The 20,953-nt window shown below is 43.0% G+C and overlaps 1 protein-coding gene across 1 annotated transcript in view; it reads right to left on the bottom strand.

Moving 5' to 3' along the window:
- LOC140549718 (uncharacterized) overlaps positions 1–20,953 on the bottom strand; it is a gene marked incomplete at its 3' end in the record, with an annotated part of 75,149 nt that overhangs the window by 32,071 nt on the left and 22,125 nt on the right. The window contains 13 exon segments of the mRNA XM_072673464.1: positions 9,975–10,259; positions 10,982–10,999; positions 12,007–12,321; positions 12,467–12,790; positions 12,870–13,184; positions 13,272–13,586; positions 14,187–14,495; positions 14,595–14,897; positions 15,154–15,497; positions 15,557–15,866; positions 16,123–16,431; positions 16,565–16,885; positions 17,780–18,082. Coding sequence (XP_072529565.1) covers positions 9,975–10,259; positions 10,982–10,999; positions 12,007–12,321; positions 12,467–12,790; positions 12,870–13,184; positions 13,272–13,586; positions 14,187–14,495; positions 14,595–14,897; positions 15,154–15,497; positions 15,557–15,866; positions 16,123–16,431; positions 16,565–16,885; positions 17,780–18,082 — 3,771 coding nt within the window.

The raw sequence follows: 20,953 nt of genomic DNA, 5'->3' as shown, positions 1-20,953 counted from the left end.
AATCTTAGACCACAGTGATTAATTGATTTATTTGATTTGACTATTTTGTTCAAACATCAAAACATCAGTCAGATTCTCTCTTTGTTCTCAGTCTCTTTGTAATAAGCAGTGTTTCAACATTCACAATTAACACAATAAAATGGATCGAATGGTCGTATATGTGAACTTCGGGGGTATGTGCTAAAATAAAGTGTTTGAATGAAAGGGTGTCTGTGGTACCCTGTAATAGAGGGACACCCTGTTTCAGGGGCTATTCCTGACTTCTCAGTGTTTCCAGGTCCACCACGACTCTGATCAGGAAGAAGCAGATTCAGAGAGAAATCTCTTTATCTGGGATGATGGTTTCTGCTCCTGTTCAGTAAACAATGAGCACTAATCACTATTCCTCACATTCAGAAATCTGCATCACTATATAGAGCTCTATTATAGGAAACAGAATTAGTGAGGGTAGGAAATGATGTCAGACAGTTTCTACAGCTTTGCTCATTACTGTACGACAGCAGATTCTGTCTCAAACACAACCTTCACACCATCAGTCTGCTGTAACCCTGCAGTCTGACAACATGCCGGCCGATCAGCTCTCAAATCTATCAACAATAAAGAGTCCTAATTAAGTCTAAACTCAGTAATAGAAAAGACTTCAGAACCAGAATGAATTTATTCAGTGACTCCACTACAAGCTTTGTGTAGATGCTGTGATCATCACTCAGTAGTTCTCTTCCAGGAGTGGGATTTTTTTTTAAGTATCAGAACTTGGAAACAAAAGCAAGAGACAAACTACACTTGAACTTCATTCTACCACTTTATTTAATACAAAATCAGTGTTTGTCATTTTTCCTTTTTAAGCTTTTTCTCTTTTATGACAAAATTTTAATCACAGCACACAACATACTTTCCGGAAGACTTTTAACATTAGAGCTGCTGACTTTAGCATCATTAACTGACCTGTAATGAAGTGTTTACCACAGATGTTACACGTATTGACTGACCGGCTCCCACAGGTCACCATTTTCATCCTCTCTGCGGATGAAGCCACAGCTCTCTCCTCTTACTGTCTTTTACTCTTTGTGGAAGTGAAGAAAATCCTAATCTAGGGTTTAATTGTTGGAGGAGTAAAATCCCACTCAGCAGCTTTTAGGCATGGAGACACTGTTGTTTCCAGCTTGGCGGCAGCAATGAGACTGGGTCTGTTTTCAGCCAGAAGGGGGCGTGGTTTACTGCAGCTCCTCAGCCTGAAAGAAGAGAGCAAATAGAGCTAAAAAGAAGCTGAGAGATCAAACCTGGAAAACCAGGAATCTTAATGCAGTGGGGTTTATTATGCTTCGTGTTGAAGCCCACGACACCTTCAGAAAGCTCAACAGTGAACCCCACAGGTGAACCTGCTTAGTCCCATTAACCAGATGAGGACCACTGACCAATCAGAGTCCAGCGATGAGTTAATCGATGAGCTAATCGATGAGCTCCGTGATTAAGTGCCGCGATTTTCCATCAAGGATGTAAAACTAGTCAATAAATACTTTCTCTGCTACCTTTTAGTACAGTGATGAAGTTCTTCTACATATGAACCAATGTAGTTCTGCATCTCTGTGTCTGTCTCTCTATTTCTCTGCCTCTCCCTCCACAGGTGAACCTGCTTAACCACAGTAACCAGATGAGGACCACTGACCAATCAGAGTCCTGGCAGGAGTAATTGGGGAGGAGCTTAACTTTTAAAAGCAGGAGTATAGGCGGCTGAAGGAAGGAGAAGTGTTGTGTGTGTGTTGCATGGTGTGTGTTGCATGGTGTGTGTTGCATGGTGTGTGTTGCATGGTGTGTGTTGCATGGTGTGTGTTGCATGGTGTGTGTTGCATGGTGTGGAAAGTGCTGCTGGGGTTTATTAGCTCATATTGGGGGAACTTTAGCTGGTGTGTTTTATCTTTGTGTTTCATGTTTGGTAACTTTGTTTTACTGGAGTTTAGAGCACTTGTGGAAGGAGGGTGATCTGTTTTATGTGATACTTGTAGGTTGTAATTTTGAGAGATTTGCTCCATCTGTGTTGGGGGTTAGTTTGGGTAATTAGCTGCTATTAGCTGCTCTCTACTTGGTTTTACAGCAGATTGGGTTTCTTGTGTTGGAGGTGCTGATGTTTGGTGAACTGACAGCATCCCACCACTTGGTTTTATGGGAGGTTGTTGGGTTGTGCTGTCTGGGGTTTCAAACAGGTAAGAGTGATGAACCTATTTTCACTCCATGTGTCTTCCTGGTCTTTGATTCTCCCAGTATGATGTGAACACAGCACAGTAGTTTTATTAATGTATTGTGTAGTTTTAATAAAGTGGTTTTAACATGTATATTCATGATTTTCCTTTATTCATCTGTCATGTTATTGATGGTGCAGCATCCTAGACAAGAGATGAGGTTGTAGAAACCAGGTTCAAGGGTTTCTATTAAAGATCTCCAGTAAGAGAACTGTTCACAGGTCATTTCAAGCTCAGTATTTACTTTCATGGCTGAATGTATTATAAACCTCTGACTACATCTGTCTGAAATAAAGGACCTCTCTTTATTAACCATGTGCTCAGTGTAGTTGTGTGCAGGTGTTTGCTGTTATTTACGGTCAAATGTAATACTTTCAGCTAGACATGTGCAGAACAGGTACTTTATTGAGTGGTACATTTCTGAGATCAGATTCTGGATTCTGTTCAGTTTTTTTACTGTAAATTCCTGTGCTCTTTACTGCTTAACACAAGTGGGCAGCACACCAGAGCCTGATCAGACTACACCCAGTCCTAAGAAAGCAATAATTGCACGTTTTCTCTATAACTGATCCCACACTTGACTATTGGTCTTTCTGCCTGGGTGCTGCTGTCCAGAATCTCAAAACTGCTCTCCATGGTGCTGACTTCAGTTTTTTGAAAATGAGTGTGTGGACAGACCACCATTATGTGACCAGAGAAAGCCAAGCAAGAATGTTATGGGATGGAACTGACTGTATACAGTCTTGGTCATTTTAACTGGAATGAGTGAATTTTATGAAAGCACCCATGCTGAATAAAGTTGATCAAATGTATTGTAGACGTGCTTATAAACACAAACATGATCTCAAACTATATTTGCTGTATTTATTTAAAGATTAGAAATAAATGAGAATTCTCTATAAAATGATTCACATGAAAAGAAATGGAAAAAATAGTTTTGTTTTCTTTAGTTTGTTCTGCACAGAGCAAAACACTTTCAAACTCCACATACAGAATTTAACTCGGTTGTGATTAAGACTGTAAATACAATCTTACAAAGGAATAATCAGTAACATTATTGGACTGCAAAATGCCAGTGAGAGAAAGACAGAAACTCTTTTCTTATAGTGTAATTGAAGTTCTTAATTATATTTATTGGTGGATTAATTTCTGTTTGAATACTACACCTGTCTCTAACACCAGCGGCTCATAAAAATGGCCATTCTCTCATCTGTCCATCATTTGTTACTTTACCTTCTTAAATAAAGAACTATGACAAGATAGTCTTATCCTTGAACTGTAATTAAACATTTTGTCAGCAAATGGATTTTCTTATAAAATCTCTCAGCTAAGACTTCAACTAACTAAACAACTAATAGAAAATGTTTTAATAAAGATAAAAATGTAAAAAAGCTTCATCACTATTTAAACACATTCTGTGTTTGGCCCTAATCCAGTTAGAGATGTGTGAAGCTAAACACTGCTAATAAAGGAGGAATTGGGATCTCTAATCATTTGTTGTGTCTGAAGAGGTTGGAATGTAATTTCCTGAAGAAAGACAGTGGGTGTGGTCTCTCAGTCACATGATTCATCTCTGTCTGAGGCTCCTCCTCCACCACTTCATCAGAATCTGTAAAATAAATACATTTTATTCTCTCTAATCTTTTTTAAACTAGAACAATATTCAACAGTATAAAATGAAGCACTCTGTAGGTTCTGTTTAGCGATGTAGACGCTTCCACAAACTGCTCTTAGACTGCACAACTAAATATGGCTGCACTTGTAAAAAGAGCAGAACTCTGCCTCACATCACAATAATGAAGACACTGGCATTTCTATCATAAGTCAGAAATAATGGAAACATGTTTTTTCAGACTTCCTGTTCACTTCATTTAACTCCCTCACTCCACTCTACACACTCATGTACATCTGAACCGAACACAAGATCAGCCTCTCACCTTTAACCCCTCCTACATCCTGTTCAGCAGTGATGACATCATCATAGTCCTCTGGTGTGTCCACTGCAGCAACATGAGAAGATCAGTTATAAGAATAAGAAAGATTCAGATTGTAGAAGTTTGTAATGGTTTCTCTACATGAATAAAATCTTACTGGTCTTAATGGTGGAGTTTGGTTCAGTGGGAACAGCATCATCATAGTTATCTGACACGTCTTCTGTCAGAATGTAGAGAGAAAGCTCATTAAATCAGCATCAGTATCATCAGTGACCGTGTTCATGCTGGAGATTACAGTACTGTTACATTACAGTCATACCTGTTACATCAGCTGACCTCTGATCACCACTGATGACATCATCATAAATATCAGCTGCTTCCTCTAAACCAAATCACAGAGATAGAGAGGGTGAAGCTGTCAGGGGCTTCCTTTGAGACATTTATTATGACTTTATAGTTTTAATCACACCTGCTTCACTATCAAGGATCTGTCCAGCAGTGATGACATCATCATAGTTCTCTCCTAGGTCCTCTTTTTCTGCATCACCTATATCAAATAAAAGCAGACTGTCTTTATAACCAGGGCATCAGATTTTTACACTGTAGTTTAATGTAAAATCAAATCAGGAGATTCATTAATAAAGGAACTCACTTATCAGACCACTGGTGATGACGTCATCATAATATTCTGTCTTTATTCCAGTCTGAGACTTTTCTGGAAAAACAAAAGTAAGTTCATTACTTTTAACTAAAATAACACTCATTCAGAGAGACTAATGTAACAGTCAGACCTTTAGAACCTGAACTTTCAGTAGAGTGATTTGGGAGCTCCAGTCTGACTCCATTAAGATTAAACAGGAAATCATTTCTATCAGACACTTCTGATCTAGAGATGAATCCAATCTTACAAACAAACTAGACTCACTATTAAAGACAGCTTCACTCTGAAGTAGCACAGAGCTAAAAATCAGAACATCCCATAAACCCAACCTGGGGTTCATTTCCCAAAGACTTACTTGTCTAACTAAGTTGGTACAAGAAGGAGAACCTCATGTACTTTGTCGAGCATGTGTTCCCCAAAACCTCAGTCATAACAAAAACTTTCACAGCCAGTTTCAGAGTGTTGAGCAGATGGAATGACAGCTCTGAGGCTCCAGGGGAATGTGTCATGGATTTCTGAATGTTGGCTCCTGTTTACTATTAGTTTACTATGTTCATTTATCAAATATAACTTAAAATGTAATAAAGTCTGTGATTAAAAACTTTAAACATGCTGCCCCATATCTGAAAATATGAACTCTACATACTGACTGTGGTTACTGTGGGTGGACATCCTAAAACAGGAGATTTCATGAGATTCAATGAGTCAGAAACTCCTTCTTTCACATTATTAATACGATGTAGTGGGTTTCCACATAAAGGGTCTTTGTTCCTGTAGCTTAAGACAAGACTTTATTTCCACTCATGATACAGTAAGTTCTAGTGCATCTGCATCAGACTGCTGTTCATAGACATTCTGTAGACATCACTGTAGTTCAAACTAAGGTGGTTCAACTACTGTGGTCTGTCTGAGTTACGATGGTTTAGGAGAACAGCTGTCAGTAGGATGTTCATTAGTGTAATGATAAAGGTAAAGGTGCACGTATTTGTCACTGTACAGTGTACAGCGAAATGTGTCCTCCGCATTTAACCCATCTGGTAGTGAACACACACTCACACACACACATGTGTTAGGGGCAGTGAGTACACACACACACCCAGAGCGGTGGGCAGCCAACTCCAGCGCCCGGGGAGCAGAGAGGGTAAAGGGCCTTGCTCAAGGGCCCAACAGTGGCAGCTTGCCGAGCCTGGGAATCGAACCCACAACCCTGTTATCGACAGCCCGGAGCTCTAACCGCTGAGCCACCACTGCCCCTGGTGTGTGATGTTGGTTCAGTGGTGATTTGCGTAGTTGTGAAACAGCCCTGAATAGAGATTAAAGGGACTGAATGTATGAGTCATGATTCAGATATTAAATTTACTTCATTTTAAATATTTCTAAATGCTGATTGTAAAACTGGTGAGTGTAATTAAGTTTGACACACATGCTCTGATCCTCTTACCTGAGAGAAGTTCCTCATCCACATCCTCATACCCTGAATGCTGTTCCTCAGAGAGGAGACTTCCTGTTAGAAGAGATCAGAACAGTCATGAAACCCATTCAGAATGCAGAAGCTCCCACAAGCCTCTTGCTGCGGAGATCAGTGTGAGCAGATTCACACACACACACACACACATACATACACACACACTCCAGCTCTGCCTGACTTCAGTAGACTCTTTTGTGAGCTACAGTCAGTGACTCCATTAATATTATGCAGCGAATCATTTCTGAATCTTCTGATATGAATTGATTCTTTAAACAGAGAAAGAAACTCGACTCCCTACTAAAGACAATTTCACTCTGAAACAGTAAAGAACTACAAACACTACGACAACATCACTTAAAGCAGCACCTGGATCGAGACTAAAGAGACTGAGTGTATGAGCTGTGTTGTAAATACTGGATGTGTCTAAACTCTCTGGGTGGAATCATGACTTAACAAACATGTATTTATAATGAATTCTCTGAGTTTCTAAATGCTAATATTGGTAAAATGATCAATAATGATCAATAACAGTAATAATAAAAATCCTCTTACCGGAGAGAATCTCCTCATCCACATCCTCATATCCCTCAGAGAAGATACTTCCTGTTAGAGGAGATCAGAGCAGTCATGAAGCGCGTTCAGAATGCAGAAGCTTGGTTACATTGTCACTTATCATTGATCACTTAGTCCCTATTTTAACTGACCCCTTGATTGGTGACTCCTCACTCACTAGTTCAGTTACTACCTCACTCATTTGTAACTTGGGTGCTCACTCTCTCACTGACTTACAAGGACACTCACTCAACCACTTATTGGGTCACTCATTCACTCACTTGGTCACTTCCTCTGTCACTTACTCATTTGATCACACACATTTTTTCTGGTCAGTTGTTCACTTAGTTATTTTTGAGTCACTTGGTAATGCACTTGGTCATTCAGTCACTCAGTAACTAACCTTTGGTCAAACAGTCATTTGGCCACTCACTTTTGGTCAAATGGTCACTCTAACACTGTCACTAACGGTCACTTTTCCATGCATGTGATCCGTCAGTAAACCAGTCAACAACATTTGGTCAGTTGACTGAACAGTCACTTAGACACTAACTTTTGGTCTCTTGGTCACTCATTCACTCACTTACCCAATCATTTGGTCACTCTCTTGGTCACAGTATGTTTTTACCCATTTTTGGTCACTTGGTTACTCATCCATTCAGTTGGTCACTTGGTCACTTATTGTGGTGTACTTGGTCACTCATCTGACACTTTTCAATCACCCAATCTATATCACTTGGTTACACACTTGTCCATGTGGTCATTCACTTTCCCAATGGTCAGTTGATCATTTACATGGTCACTTGTGACCTTTTTATTATTTGGCCAGTCAATCACATCAAGTGGTCAAGCACTTGAATCCTCTCGGTCACTCACTTCATTTGTCAGTTGGTCAATCATTTTGGGTTATTTGGATCACTAACCTGCCCAATCTATATCACTTGGTTACACATTTGTCCATGTGGTCACTCACTTGCCGAATGGTCAGCTGATCACTCACTTTTAGTTATTTAGTTATTTGGTCACTTATTCACTCATTTACCCGATCGCTTGTTTACTTGGTCACTCATTCACTGACCTTTGGTCACTTGGTCACTCAATTAATCACTTACCTGGTCACTAGGTCATTTACATGGTAACTTGGTCACCTGTTACTTGGTCACCTGACTTTTTATCATTTGGCCAGTCCATCACATCATGTGGTCTAGCACTTGAATCCTCTCGGTCACTCACTTAATTGGTCAGTTGGTCAATTATTTTGAGTCACTTGGATCACTAACCAGCCCAGTCACTTGATTACTTGGCCCTTTGGTTACTTACTCTTTCGGTCACTCACTTTCAGTCACTTGGTCATGCAGTCACTCACTTTTGGTCACTTGGTCATGTGGTCACTAGCTTGCCCAATGACTTGGTGATTTTTGTCACTTGATCACTCACTAAAAAAAGAACTTGATCACTGACTTTTATTCACTTGTCCAGTCACTGGGTCAGGCATTCACCAAGACCCTCATTCAGTAGCTGACTTGGTCCCTCTTTCATTTATGCAGTGACCTGGTCACTCACTCATTCACTAAATGACTCAGTCACTCACACTCACATTTGGTCACTCATTCATCCTTCACTGATTCACTCACTCACTCAACTCTATCAGTCACTCTCTCATTCTTTCACTCTTTCCATCACTCACGTTTGACCACTCCCAATTGACCTGGTGACTCATCATTCACTAAATCACTCATATCACTTAATGATACACACATATGATCACATACTGGTCACTCAGACACACACACACACACACAAACACATAATAAAATATAGGCTTTCTCCACCCAACCCCCACACATGCAGTTATAATCATTTCTAACACACACACACACACACACACACACACACACACACACACACACACACACACACACACACACACACACACACACACACACAGCGCTCCCCCACCTCTCTCTCCCTTTCCCTCTTCCTGTCTCTCCCTCACACACACACACACTCACACACACACACCTGCAGCTATGTGGTTTTCTCTGTGAGTCCAAAAATGGAAGCTGTACAGGAATGCTACAGTTTAGCTGCAGCTACTAATAGATGCTTATCAGCAGAATCAGCAGCTACACTACATGTAGACCTCCTCTAACTGCACACTTCATCTAATCCACACTTAACACTCATTTAACTGATTCTCTCTTATTATTAATACACTGACAAAACTCAACTGAAGACATGATTCACTTGAGGAAATGAAGTACAGTTCTGATCACTGGGTAAGAGCTCGTGCATTGTGGTGTTCTGTGATCTCAAATGTAATTAAACTTAAATTAAACACAATAAACCTCCTATAGAAACTCCATAGATCACTTACTCCGCTGAGTCGAGTCATTTCTGTTGGTGATGTATCTGGGGTCGAGCTCCTCATAGATGTCCTCAGGCAGAGTCTTACGCCTCCTCTTAGAGAGCACTGTGAGATAGACAGAGAGAAACATGGAGTCAGTTCAGTAGAAGAGAAGACTGATGACAGACTGAAGGACTGATGGTGTTTAGAGAATGTACAGAAAGTGGATTGTAGATGATCTCTGAATCTCCCTACCTCTCCTGAACACTCTGTTCTGGTTAAACAGCACAACCAGAAGCACTAAGGCCAGTAAGAGCACTGTTCCCAGCACCAGGAGAGACACTGGATAGATGTAGGGAACATCTGGTGGAAGAGTTTGTGGAGGAGGGTTTGTTTTCTTCACTATTGGAACAGCTGGAAATAAAAACACAGAACTGAAACTGTGTAGATCTGAACAATCTATTCAGTACATTTAGAAAAATGACAGACAAAGAGATTACCTGTGGAAGTGGTGGTTGAGGGTACAGTAGTTGGAACAGCTATATCTGTAGATACAGAAACAAAACACAAAAGATCATAAACAATAGAGCACAAAAACACACGTGGTGTAAATTTATAGTTTTAAAATCTAATTGTTTCTTCTTAAATTTACTCATCAGAAATGATTTCCTAAGATTATCCAACATTAACAAAAGTGATTAAGCTTGTCCTGCAGATTTTGTACACTGGGATTAAAATGTTTAGAGTAGATTCAGATCCAGCCGACTCCTCTGACCTGCACAGGTGACTCCAGCGTCCTGCGTGTGGGAGCAGTCAGTGTGTCTCTTCAGGGAATGAGGACAGTCCCACAGGTGAATCTCATTCCCTCTACACTTCACTCTGTTCAGCCAGATAGCTTCTCTACCAGCACCAAAGGCAGCACTGCCATTAGCACTTAAGGCCGGCCCACAGCCCAACTGCCTGCAGACCACCTGAGCATCCCTGATGTCCCACAGATCATCACAGACAGACCCCCACTCAGCATTATGATACACTTCCAGCCTTCCTGAACACCTTCCCTCTGTTCCATTTAGCCTGAGGGGCAGGTGCTCTACACACACACACGTGAGAAGATTTTTACATACACACATACATACATCTAAATAATCCCAGAAGAAAAAAACTATGCTTAAGGCAACTGTGCTCTGACACTCATTTTACTGTTCATCTGCAGAAATAACTCATAAACTCTCTTTAGTAGAATGATGTAATAATCTTCCTTACTTGAGCACTGTTTCTGGTAGACAGATGAAGAGCATGTCTGATGAGTTTGTTGCTGGACAGGACCTGCAAAGACAACAAGAATTACTCCCAGCTCATGCACTGTTAGGAAACTGATTCCTTCATAAGTTCATCCTTTCAGAAATGACTCCATCAGTGCAGCAATATCATTAACATGACTTGCAGACTTACACACTTCACACACTCATTATCTTCTCTAATTTGTAGAGAAGAACTATCTACCTGAGCAGGTAATCTGAGCCACCTCGTTGGTATTATCACATGTGTTCTGTCCCCAGGGGGAAGATGGACAGTGAAACAGAGTAGAGTCATGTTTCCTACATTTCACATCATCCAGCCAGTTAGGAGCTGATTCCACTCTTGCTTTAGTAGCCTTCTCACTCCCAGTTCTTCCACAGTTCAGCTCTCGACAGATCAAACTTGCGGTTTCTTCAGTCATCCCATTTACACACACATTCCCCCAGGTTCCATTGTAGAACACCTCCAGATTCCCCTCACAGCCCTCAGTGAGTCTGATCTCTTCAAACTCTGGTGGGAGAAAGATGACTTTTCATTAGGTTAACATACTGTGATAACACCTACTTTCACTGCAAATGTCTTGTGTTCACTCTGGTAGTTTCGTATTTAGAATGCAGCTGGAATAGGATATTGTTGCCTTTTGTGATTTAAAACATAAATCTCCACAAAAGCAGCAGCAATAAACAAGGTTCATACTCCTTTTTAAACAAGGTTACATACATTTTTAATGAATTTAAACTTCAGAACAGAGTTAACACTTTTCAAATGTTTCAATAAACATTTCCCTAGCATTTCTCACTTAACGCTGGCTTAAACTTTATAGTACAGTAAGTGAGCATGCATGAACATATTTAAAAAATATCCAGACTTTTCCAAATGCAGAAAACATTTTCTTAAAAACAAAAAAAATAAAAAATAATAATAATAATAAATAATAATAATAGCAAAACAACAAACAGCAGTGTAAGTAGAGTGCAATGATAATTAATTGAAACATGCTGCAAAATCTGTCAGTACTTTGTGTTTGTAATGGTTTGTCACCAGACAGAGGTGGACATACTCGCAGGATATTTTAATGGCAGACAAGAAAACAGAACAAACAGAAACCAAACAAGCAAAGCTTACTAAATAAACACAAAAAGTCTGTCTATTTATTTATTATTATTATTATTATTATATATATATTATTATTATTATATATTTTTTTTTTTCCTTCCCCCCCACATACATGCACAAGACCAGACAAGGGATGCCTGAAACAAAGGGGTACTTATACAGACACTATCAAGAGACTCATGAGGAACACCTGGGACTAACAAGGGGGCGTGGCTACAAAGGAGACACTGGTGGAACACTAATGGACAGGCGTGAGTAGGGCAGACAAGACACAAACAGAGCCATGTGCTTGGGAGAACATGGCAAAACCAAACAAAAGCAGACATGACAACAGGAGCAGGCATGACAGTAGCAAAAGGAAGCAAGTCTGTATTAATTAGACTGTTATTTACCTGAGCACACGACTCCTACATCATCCTTGTGTCCACATTCTCCCTCTCCACACAGCTGATATCTGCAGTTCAACAGAGACGTCTCATTTCCCTCACATTCAACCTCATTTAGCCATATGGGTCCAGTTCCAGCTCCAAACCGGGCTGGTACCGGGGCACTGAGCACCATGCCACACTGCAGCTGTCTGCAGACCACCTGCGCATCCTTAATATCCCACAAGTCATCACTCACTGCCCCCCATGAGCCACTGTGGAGAACCTCCAGTCTTCCTGCACAGTCTCCTCCAGAACCAACCAACCTGATGGAGCTGTGAACTGGGTTACAAACACATTCACTTCAACAAGACTTAAAAAACGTAGTTAGTTCACCACACTAAATTTTACTTTAGTGCATTTAAAATATTCTTAATGAAAATTGTTTAAAAAAGCACACAAAAAAACTGTTAATTATAATTCTCACCAGAGCAGGTGATGTACAGCTGTTCTCTGGAGCTGCAGTTGACTGCTTGTGCACTGCTGCAGTTCCCCAGTTGAGCTTCACTCCCAGAACAGTTGAAACCCGTCACACACATGTAGCTGTGTTCAGAACTGGATGGAGAGGAGCTGGAGATGTTGAGCACAGAGCCACAGCCCAGCTGTCTGCAGACCACAGAGCCCTCAGACTCACTCCAGGAGTCCAGCAGAACTCTCCTCCAGTCCTGCCTGAAGTACACCTCCACCTCCCCCTCACACTCTATCCCTCCAGACAACCGCACTTGCCCCTCATGAGATGCCAGAGAGGAACCTGAAAAAGGAAACCATCCCTAAACCGAAACTGATACATTTTCTAAGCTGGTGCACATTAATAGAGTTTCAGATCTCACCACTGCAGACGACTCCAACATCCTGTTTATGAGAGCATGCAGTTCGACTCCATGATGAAATGGGACATTTTGACAGGTGTGTTTCGTTTCCCTGACAATCAAACTCATCAGCCCAGATCCGGCCACTCCCCTCCCCAAACCAGTCTGACCCCAACACAGCCACAGCACTCCCACACTTTAGCTGACCACAGAGGACACTGGCAGCTCTCATATCCCAGCTTACATCACACACTGTGCCCCAATCACTGAGGTACTGGAGCTCCACTCGACCAGAACAGGAGTCTGAGCCGTTCACCAAACGAGCCTGAGTGTGACGTGAACATCATATTAGATCATATTAACAGTAGCACATTTTACTGAAAGTTTTAAACGTGTAAACAAACTTAAATATTAATACTTTACCAGAACACACCAGTCCCACATCACTGTCATGGGAGCAGTTGTGTTTGAGTGAAGATGATGTTGGACAGAAGTAAATCTGAGATTCGTTGCCTCTACACTGAAACTCATCTGACCACACCTGACCCTCCCCTCTGCCAAAAGCAGCTGCTCCCAGCACCTCCACAGGAAGCCCACAGTCCAGCTCTCTACACACAACCTCTGCATCCTGCTGGTTAAAGTCAGCATCACACACTGTTCCCCAAGTCTCCCCGTGAAGTACTTCCACTCTCCCAGAGCACAGATGGAAACCTTCAGTAAGTCTGGGCTTTCTGTGATCTGTGTGTATGTTAAAAGCATCAACATTGAAAATAATATTTATCAGTGGATTCCAAACAATTGAATGTTGTCCTCTATTTTATTGTTTATTGTATATGTTTATTAATGTTAAAATGTTTAAATTAACACCAGTTTAATTCAACACAGAAATATGAAGACATTTTCAGTGAGGCACTTGAGTTGGCTTTCAACATTCAATCTTTTTATTTCAGTTTTATGATGAACACAGTTTTACAGAAAGTTCACCTCCTCAGCCTTCTATTTTGAGAACAGTGATTATTTAGTAAAACAGGATAATAAAGTTGGGGTCTTGAGTCGACATAGTGACTGCAGGGACTGAAGTATTTTCCTCAAATGTAACTAAAGAGTAGATGTTGAAGGATTCTGAGAAACAATACACTGGGCACACTAAAAGAAAATGTTGAGGGGTGTATCAAATTAATTTTCTTTTTTTCTGTTTTGAAAACTTTGTATGTTTTTTAAGATTTTCCACTGATCCAACTGTCACATTCACAGTCCTCAGTAAAACTACTATCAGATGTGAAGGAACTGATTATGCTGGGTTGAGTTTCAAGAATGTGAGGATTAACTGTAGCTTACCTGAACAGATGACTCCAGCATCATGAACATGAGCACAGTTATGTTTACCCCATCCTCGTGATCTACAGTTCTTCAGTGTAGACTCTGATCCACTACAGCTCACATCATCCATCCAGATTGGTCCTGATCCTGGTCCAAAGTGGCCATATTGTGGAGCATCTACAGCCTCTCCACAGCCCAACTGTCTACACACCACTGCAGCATCACTCATATCCCAATTATAACCACACACTGTTCCCCACTGTCCTCTATGGAGAACCTCCACTCTCCCAGCACAGCGACTGCCACCATCCACCAACCTCACACCACCTGTAAAAAAAATTGACACATGGGACAGAGAGAACTATTTAATGCATATTGCATGTATCAGATTAGGAAGAAAAAAAATAAAAAAGAGATACATCTTACCAGCACACACCAGTCCCACATCATTATCATGGGAGCAGTTGTGTTTGAGTGAAAATGATGTTGGACAGAAGTGAATCTGAGATTCATTGCCTCTACACTGAAGCTCCTCTGACCACATCTGACCCTCCCCTCTGCCAAAAGCAGCTGCTCCCAGCACCTCCACAGGAAGCCCACATCCCAGCTCTCGACACACAACCTCTGCATCCTGCTGGTCAAAGTCAGCATCACACACTGTGACCCAGGTCTCTCCATGAAGCACCTTTAAACTCCCAGAGCAGCGAGAACCACCAACCAGCCTGACTCCTACAAAAATGGTGCTGATATGAACTAATTTTCTTAAACTGCACATCAATTCAGAATGTTTTAAGCAGTTTTAGAGCTGCAATTTCACCTTTAGAAAATGCTTATATTGAAAAAAAGACAAGCATTCAAGTCTAAATATAAAAACGTATAGATTATATCATTAATTAATTAGTTTCTGAACTCAAAATGGTAATGCTAATAAAATGAAATACAATAAAACAAAATGAATAATATGTCCTAAATAAGCCAATTCTACCTGAACAAATGACTCCAGCATCTTTAGAATGATCACAGTCATGTTTACCCCATCCTGCTGATCTACAGTTCTTCAGTGTAGACTTTGATCCACTACAGTCCACATCATCCATCCAGATTGGTCCTGATCCTGGTCCAAAGTGGCCATATTGTGGGGCATCTACAGCCTCTCCACAGCCCAACTGTCTACACACCACTGCAGCATTACTCATATCCCACTCATCACCACACACTGTTCCCCACTGTCCTCTATGGAGAACCTCCACTCTCCCAGCACAGCGACTGCCACCATCCACCAACCTCACACCACCTGTAAAAAAAAATTGACACATGGGACAGAGAGAACTATTTAATGCATATTGCATGTATCGGATTAGGAAGAAAAAAAAATAAAAAAGAGATACATCTTACCAGCACACACCAGTCCCACATCATTATCATGGGAGCAGTTGTGTTTGAGTGAAGATGATGTTGGACAGAAGTGAATCTGAGATTCGTTGCCTCTACACTGAAGCTCCTCTGACCACACCTTACCCTCCCCTCTGCCAAAAGCAGCTGCTCCCAGCACCTCCACAGGAAGCCCACAGCCCAGCTCTTGACACACAACCTCTGCATCCTGCTTGTCAAAGTCAGCATCACACACTGTGACCCAGGTCTCATTGTGAAGAACCTCTACTCTCCCAGAGCAGCGAGAACCTCCAACCAGCCTGACTCCTACAAAAATGGTGTTGATATGAACTAATTTTCTTAAACTGCACATCAATTCAGAATGTTTTAAGCAGTTTTAGAGCTGCAATTTCACCTTTAGAAAATGCTTATATTGAAAAAAAGACAAGCATTCAAGTCTAAATATAAAAATGTATAGATTATATCATTAATTAATTAGTTTCTGAACTCAAAATGGTAATGTTAATAAAATGAAATACAATAAAACAAAATGAATAATATGTCCTAAATAAGCCAATTCTACCTGAACAGATGACTCCAGCATCTTTAGAATGATCACAGTCATGTTTTCCCCATCCTGCTGAACTACAGTTCTTCAGTGTAGACTCTGATCCACTACAGTCCACATCATCCATCCAGATTGGTCCTGATCCTGATTCAAACTGAGCTTCACTTACTGCATCCACAGCCTCTCCACAGCCCAGCTCTCTACACACCACTACAGCATCACTCATATCCCAGTTATCATCACACACTGTTCCCCACTGTCCTCTATGAAGAACCTCCACTCTCCCAGCACAGTGACTGCCACCATCCACCAACCTCACATTCCCTGGACATCAACAGAGAATAGAAACAAATATTTATATAGAGTAAGAAAACCTTATAGCAAACCAAAATGCAGAAAATAGTGCATCAATCATAATCAGTAGCACACAAGTAAGCCAATGTAATAAACGTAAAACTCTTACCAGCACACACCAGTCCCACATCATTATCATGGGAGCAGTGGTGTTTGAGTGAAGATGATGTTGGACAGAAGTAAATCTGAGACTCGTTGCCTCTACACTGAAGCTCCTCTGACCACACCTGACCCTCCCCTCTGCCAAAAGCAGCTGCTCCCAGCACCTCCACAGGAGGCCCACAGCCCAGCTCTCGACACACAACCTCTGCATCCTGCTGGTCAAAGTCAGCATCACACACTGTTCCCCAAGTCTTTCCGTGAAGTACTTCTACTCTCCCAGAGCACAGATGGAAACCTTCAGTAAGTCTGGACGTTTTGTGACCTGTGTGAATAATGAACTTACATTAAGACTGTACACAGAAGCAGCAGTATTACATATTTTACACCTGTGTTAGAAATTCCTGACAAACCACAAATTAAAAAAAAAAAACAAGGACGTAAACATGCAGAATATGTTGTAGTGGAAAGTTCTCTTCACACATTTTCTTTCTTCGCACATGCTTTTCATTAACTCAGTAGAAATTCCAAAGATAAGTAAAGGAGGATGTTTTTGTATTGTGGGGAATTTAGCCAGTCTACTGTTTCTGGGTTGTAAACAAATGAAGATCATATATTATAAGATGATTAATTTAGAACAAGCTTTCATGGTCACATCCTGTCTATAATTTCTATGCTCTCATAATTTTTTTTTGCATGAATTCCCATGTTCCTGTAAAACTAATCTACAAGCGCTCAGTAAAGCACATATAAAATCTTCTAATAAAATAAACCTGATATTATGAAGAAAAAGTTATTTTAATGTAATGACTGACTGCACCATACCTGAACAGATGACTCCAACATCTATATCATGATCACAGTCATGATTACCCCATCCTGCTGATCTACATTGCTTCAGTGTAGACTCTGATCCACTACAGCCCACACTATCCATCCAGATTGGTCCTGATCCTTGTCCGAAGTGAGCATCTCTCAGTACATCCACAGCCTCTCCACAGCCCAGCTCTCTACACACCACTGCAGCATCGCTCATATCCCAGTGATCATCACACACTGTTCCCCACTGTCCTCTATGAAAAACCTCCACTCTCCCAGCACAGCGAGTGCCACCACCTACCAACCTCACAATATCTACACAACAGAGACAGAAACAAAGAAACTGATTGACAGAAGCTGATTGTCAGAATACAATTTTTTGAACAGTAGCAGCTCCTACCAGCACACACTAGTCCCACATCATTGTCATTGGAGCAGTTGTGTTTGAGTGAAGATGATGTTGGACAGAAGTGAAGCTGAGATTCATTGCCTCTACACTGAAGCTCCTCTGACCACACCTGACCCTCCCCTCTGCCAAAAGCAGCTGCTCCCAGCACCTCCACAGGAAGCCCACAGCCCAGCTCTCGACACACAACCTCTGCATCCTGCTGGTCAAAGCCAGCATCACACACTGTGACCCAGGTCTCATTGTGAAGAACCACAACTCTCCCAGAGCAGCGAGAACCTCCAACCAGTCTGACTCCTAGAAGAAAAAGTTGAAATCACCAATGTGCAGTCAAATCTTATCATAAAATGAGCACACACAAATTTCACTGATAGTTTGTTGTTTTTCGGATAATGTACAGATTTAAGACCATAAGTTATAGTTATTTTTTTGTGGATGTATGTTTGCTTATAGTGGCACACTGAGATAAACAAAGGCTGAGTATATTAAGGATTGTCAGCCCAGCGTCTCGCCTAGCCAGCATGACAGAATTCTCGGCCGACACCCTCCGAACAGCGGGGATGGAAGCCTTGGATCACACTGTTCGTGCCCAAGGTCAGTTCTTGGGGCAGCAGCAACACACTCTGCAGAGCGTGTCTGAGACTGTCGGCCACCTGGCGCAGCAACAGGTGGGCCAGCAGCATCAAGTCACCCAACTAGTGGGTGACGTTCAGGGGCTCACAAATCTGATAAAGACTTCGTTGGAGCCTGCTAGCTCTCCCAGTCCCTCCTTCATGCCCCATAGCGTGTATCCGGTTGGCAAGCCTGATAAATACAGTGGCAATCCGGAGCTTTGCGAGGGGTTCTTGCTTCAGTGGGAGGTCTTCTTTAAGAACTCTCCGACCGGCATTGACCAGGCGAAGATCGCCTTTATAGTATCCCGGCTCACGGGGAAAGCTCTGGATTAGGCCACTGCCACCTGGACGGAGCTTAGCGAAGGATCCCTCTCAGACTACCTTAAACATTTTAAGGTGGTGAGTCTGCCTGTTCAGGGGCTCGTGTCACGGTCGATCATGTTGCCGGTGATAGTGTCCTACCAGTGTCAGTCTGTGTGTTGCAGCACTGATTAACTGTGGTGCGGAGGGGAGCTTCCTGAGGACCAACATCGTGGAATGTCTGAAGATCCTGGTGGAGGAACTCCTGAGACCTCTTCGCATCACCACCCTGGACGGGCAGCCCATGGGTCCCCGGCCCATTACCCATGTGACAACAGGGGTCCACCTAGCCACTAGTTTCCTTCACCAGGAGGAGGCCTCACTGCTGGTGCTCCCGGCCTCGAGCATGAACTGATACTAGGTCTGCCGTGGCTTAGTAAACATAACCCTCACATTTCCTGGCCAGACAGGGAGATCCCTGTGTGTCCCCATATTGCCGCATACACTGCCTCAATCTCGCCCCCCCTTAGAGCCCATCACGTCGTTACTCAAGGGAGCCCCGCGGCGCATCACGTGGACACCAGCTGTGGAGGACTCATTTCAAGCACTTAAGCGTGCTTTACCCTCTCTGCTCCCCGGGCGCTGGAGTTGGCTGCCCACCGCTCTGGGTGTGTGTCTGTACTCACTGCCCCTAACACGTGTGTGTGTGAGTGTGTGTTCACTACCAGATGGGTTAAATGCGGAGGACACATTTCGCTGTACACTGTACAGTGACAAATACGTGCACCTTTACCTTACCTTTACCTTTAACTTTCAGCTAAGTACTGGTGGGAAGGGATGCGGGCAGACGCATCTTGTAGCACCTGCGCCCTGTGTAAAACACCCAAGACGCTCCCTTCGGGGAAGCTCATGCCTCTGCCTGTCCCTGACCACCCGTGGTCTCACCTGGCGGTGGACTTTGTCACGGACCTGCCCGAATCGGGGGGTCACACGGTGGTGATGATGGTGGTGGATCGCTTCTCGAGGGGGGTTAGGTTTATCCCGTTCCCTGCGTTGCCCACAGCAATGCAGATGGCCCAAGCCCTGGTAGACCATGTCCTCCGGAATTTCGGTATCCCGGAGGACATAGTGTCAGACCGAGGGGCACAGTTCACATCCCGGGTATGGGTGGCGTTCTGTGAGCACCTGGGGGTGAGCGTGAGTCTCTCCTCCGGGTACCACCCTCAGACCAACGGCCAGTGCGAGCGCACTAACCAGGAGCTGGGGAAGTTTTTGCGACTCTACTGTCACGACTACCCCAGCGACTGGTCGCAGTATCTGGTTTGGGCCGAGATGGCCCAGAACTCGCTGAGGTGCGCGACCACTGGCCTCACCCCCTATCAGTGTATTTTAGGATACCAACCCCCGTTGGCCCCTTGGACTGCTGCGGAGACCCGGGTGCCAGCAGTGGACGCATGGATGCGCCGCAGCGAAGCCGTCTGGACCAAGACCCATCAACATATCCAGACCTTCCTGCGGCGCTACAAGACCCAGGCCGATCGGAAGCGTGGGGAGACCCCGTCATATGCGCCGGGAGATCGCGTATGGGTCCCCACACGGGACATCCGGACTGGTCTCCCATCACAGAAGCTGGCAGCTAAGTACATGGGTCCATTCGAGGTGGTAAAACACGTAATGATGTTTCTGTTAAGGTTCGTTTACCCCCACACTCACGTATTCATCCTGTTTTCCATGTGTTGCAGCTAAAGCCTGTGGTGCCCGGGCCCCTGGACGAGTCCACCCCGGCAGACGCGCGTGTACCCCGGGTGCGGTTCGGTCCGCAGGCTCTTTGGGACTTTTAAGTTGATGTTTGGTTAATTTTACGGCTCATGGACTTTCTGTTCCTCTCGTTTGTTTGTCAGCAAAGCAATATGGTTGGCTTCATGTCTCGAGATTTCTATGAGTGTCTATGGTGTTCAATAGAGTACGCTCTTGTAGAGGCGTTTCACGTTCTGAGGGAGTTCGCTTCTTGGCTCACCGGTTGGTCGCCGGTGGGATTCAGCGTCCGGTTCCCTCGTATTCGAGTCTTGTAAGTTTATTAGGGCCTGACGAGCGTGGTTTGAGGTGGGGTTTTGTTTTACTGGTTTTTCCTGTGTCTTTATGTTCTAGTCTTCCTCCCTCCGTTTGGTTTGCCCTGTCTCTCTTTGCTCCCTGGCTACTTACCAGCCTCAGGTAGTTTTCTCTGTTTTTGCCCCATCTAAGTTGTCCCGAGTTG

This window comes from Salminus brasiliensis, chromosome 2, assembly GCF_030463535.1.
Source record: "Salminus brasiliensis chromosome 2, fSalBra1.hap2, whole genome shotgun sequence".
In the NCBI taxonomy this organism is placed as follows: domain Eukaryota; kingdom Metazoa; phylum Chordata; class Actinopteri; order Characiformes; family Bryconidae; genus Salminus; species Salminus brasiliensis.
The sequence above is the reverse complement of the archived record's forward strand: the minus strand, read 5'-3'. Positions and strand labels throughout refer to the sequence as shown.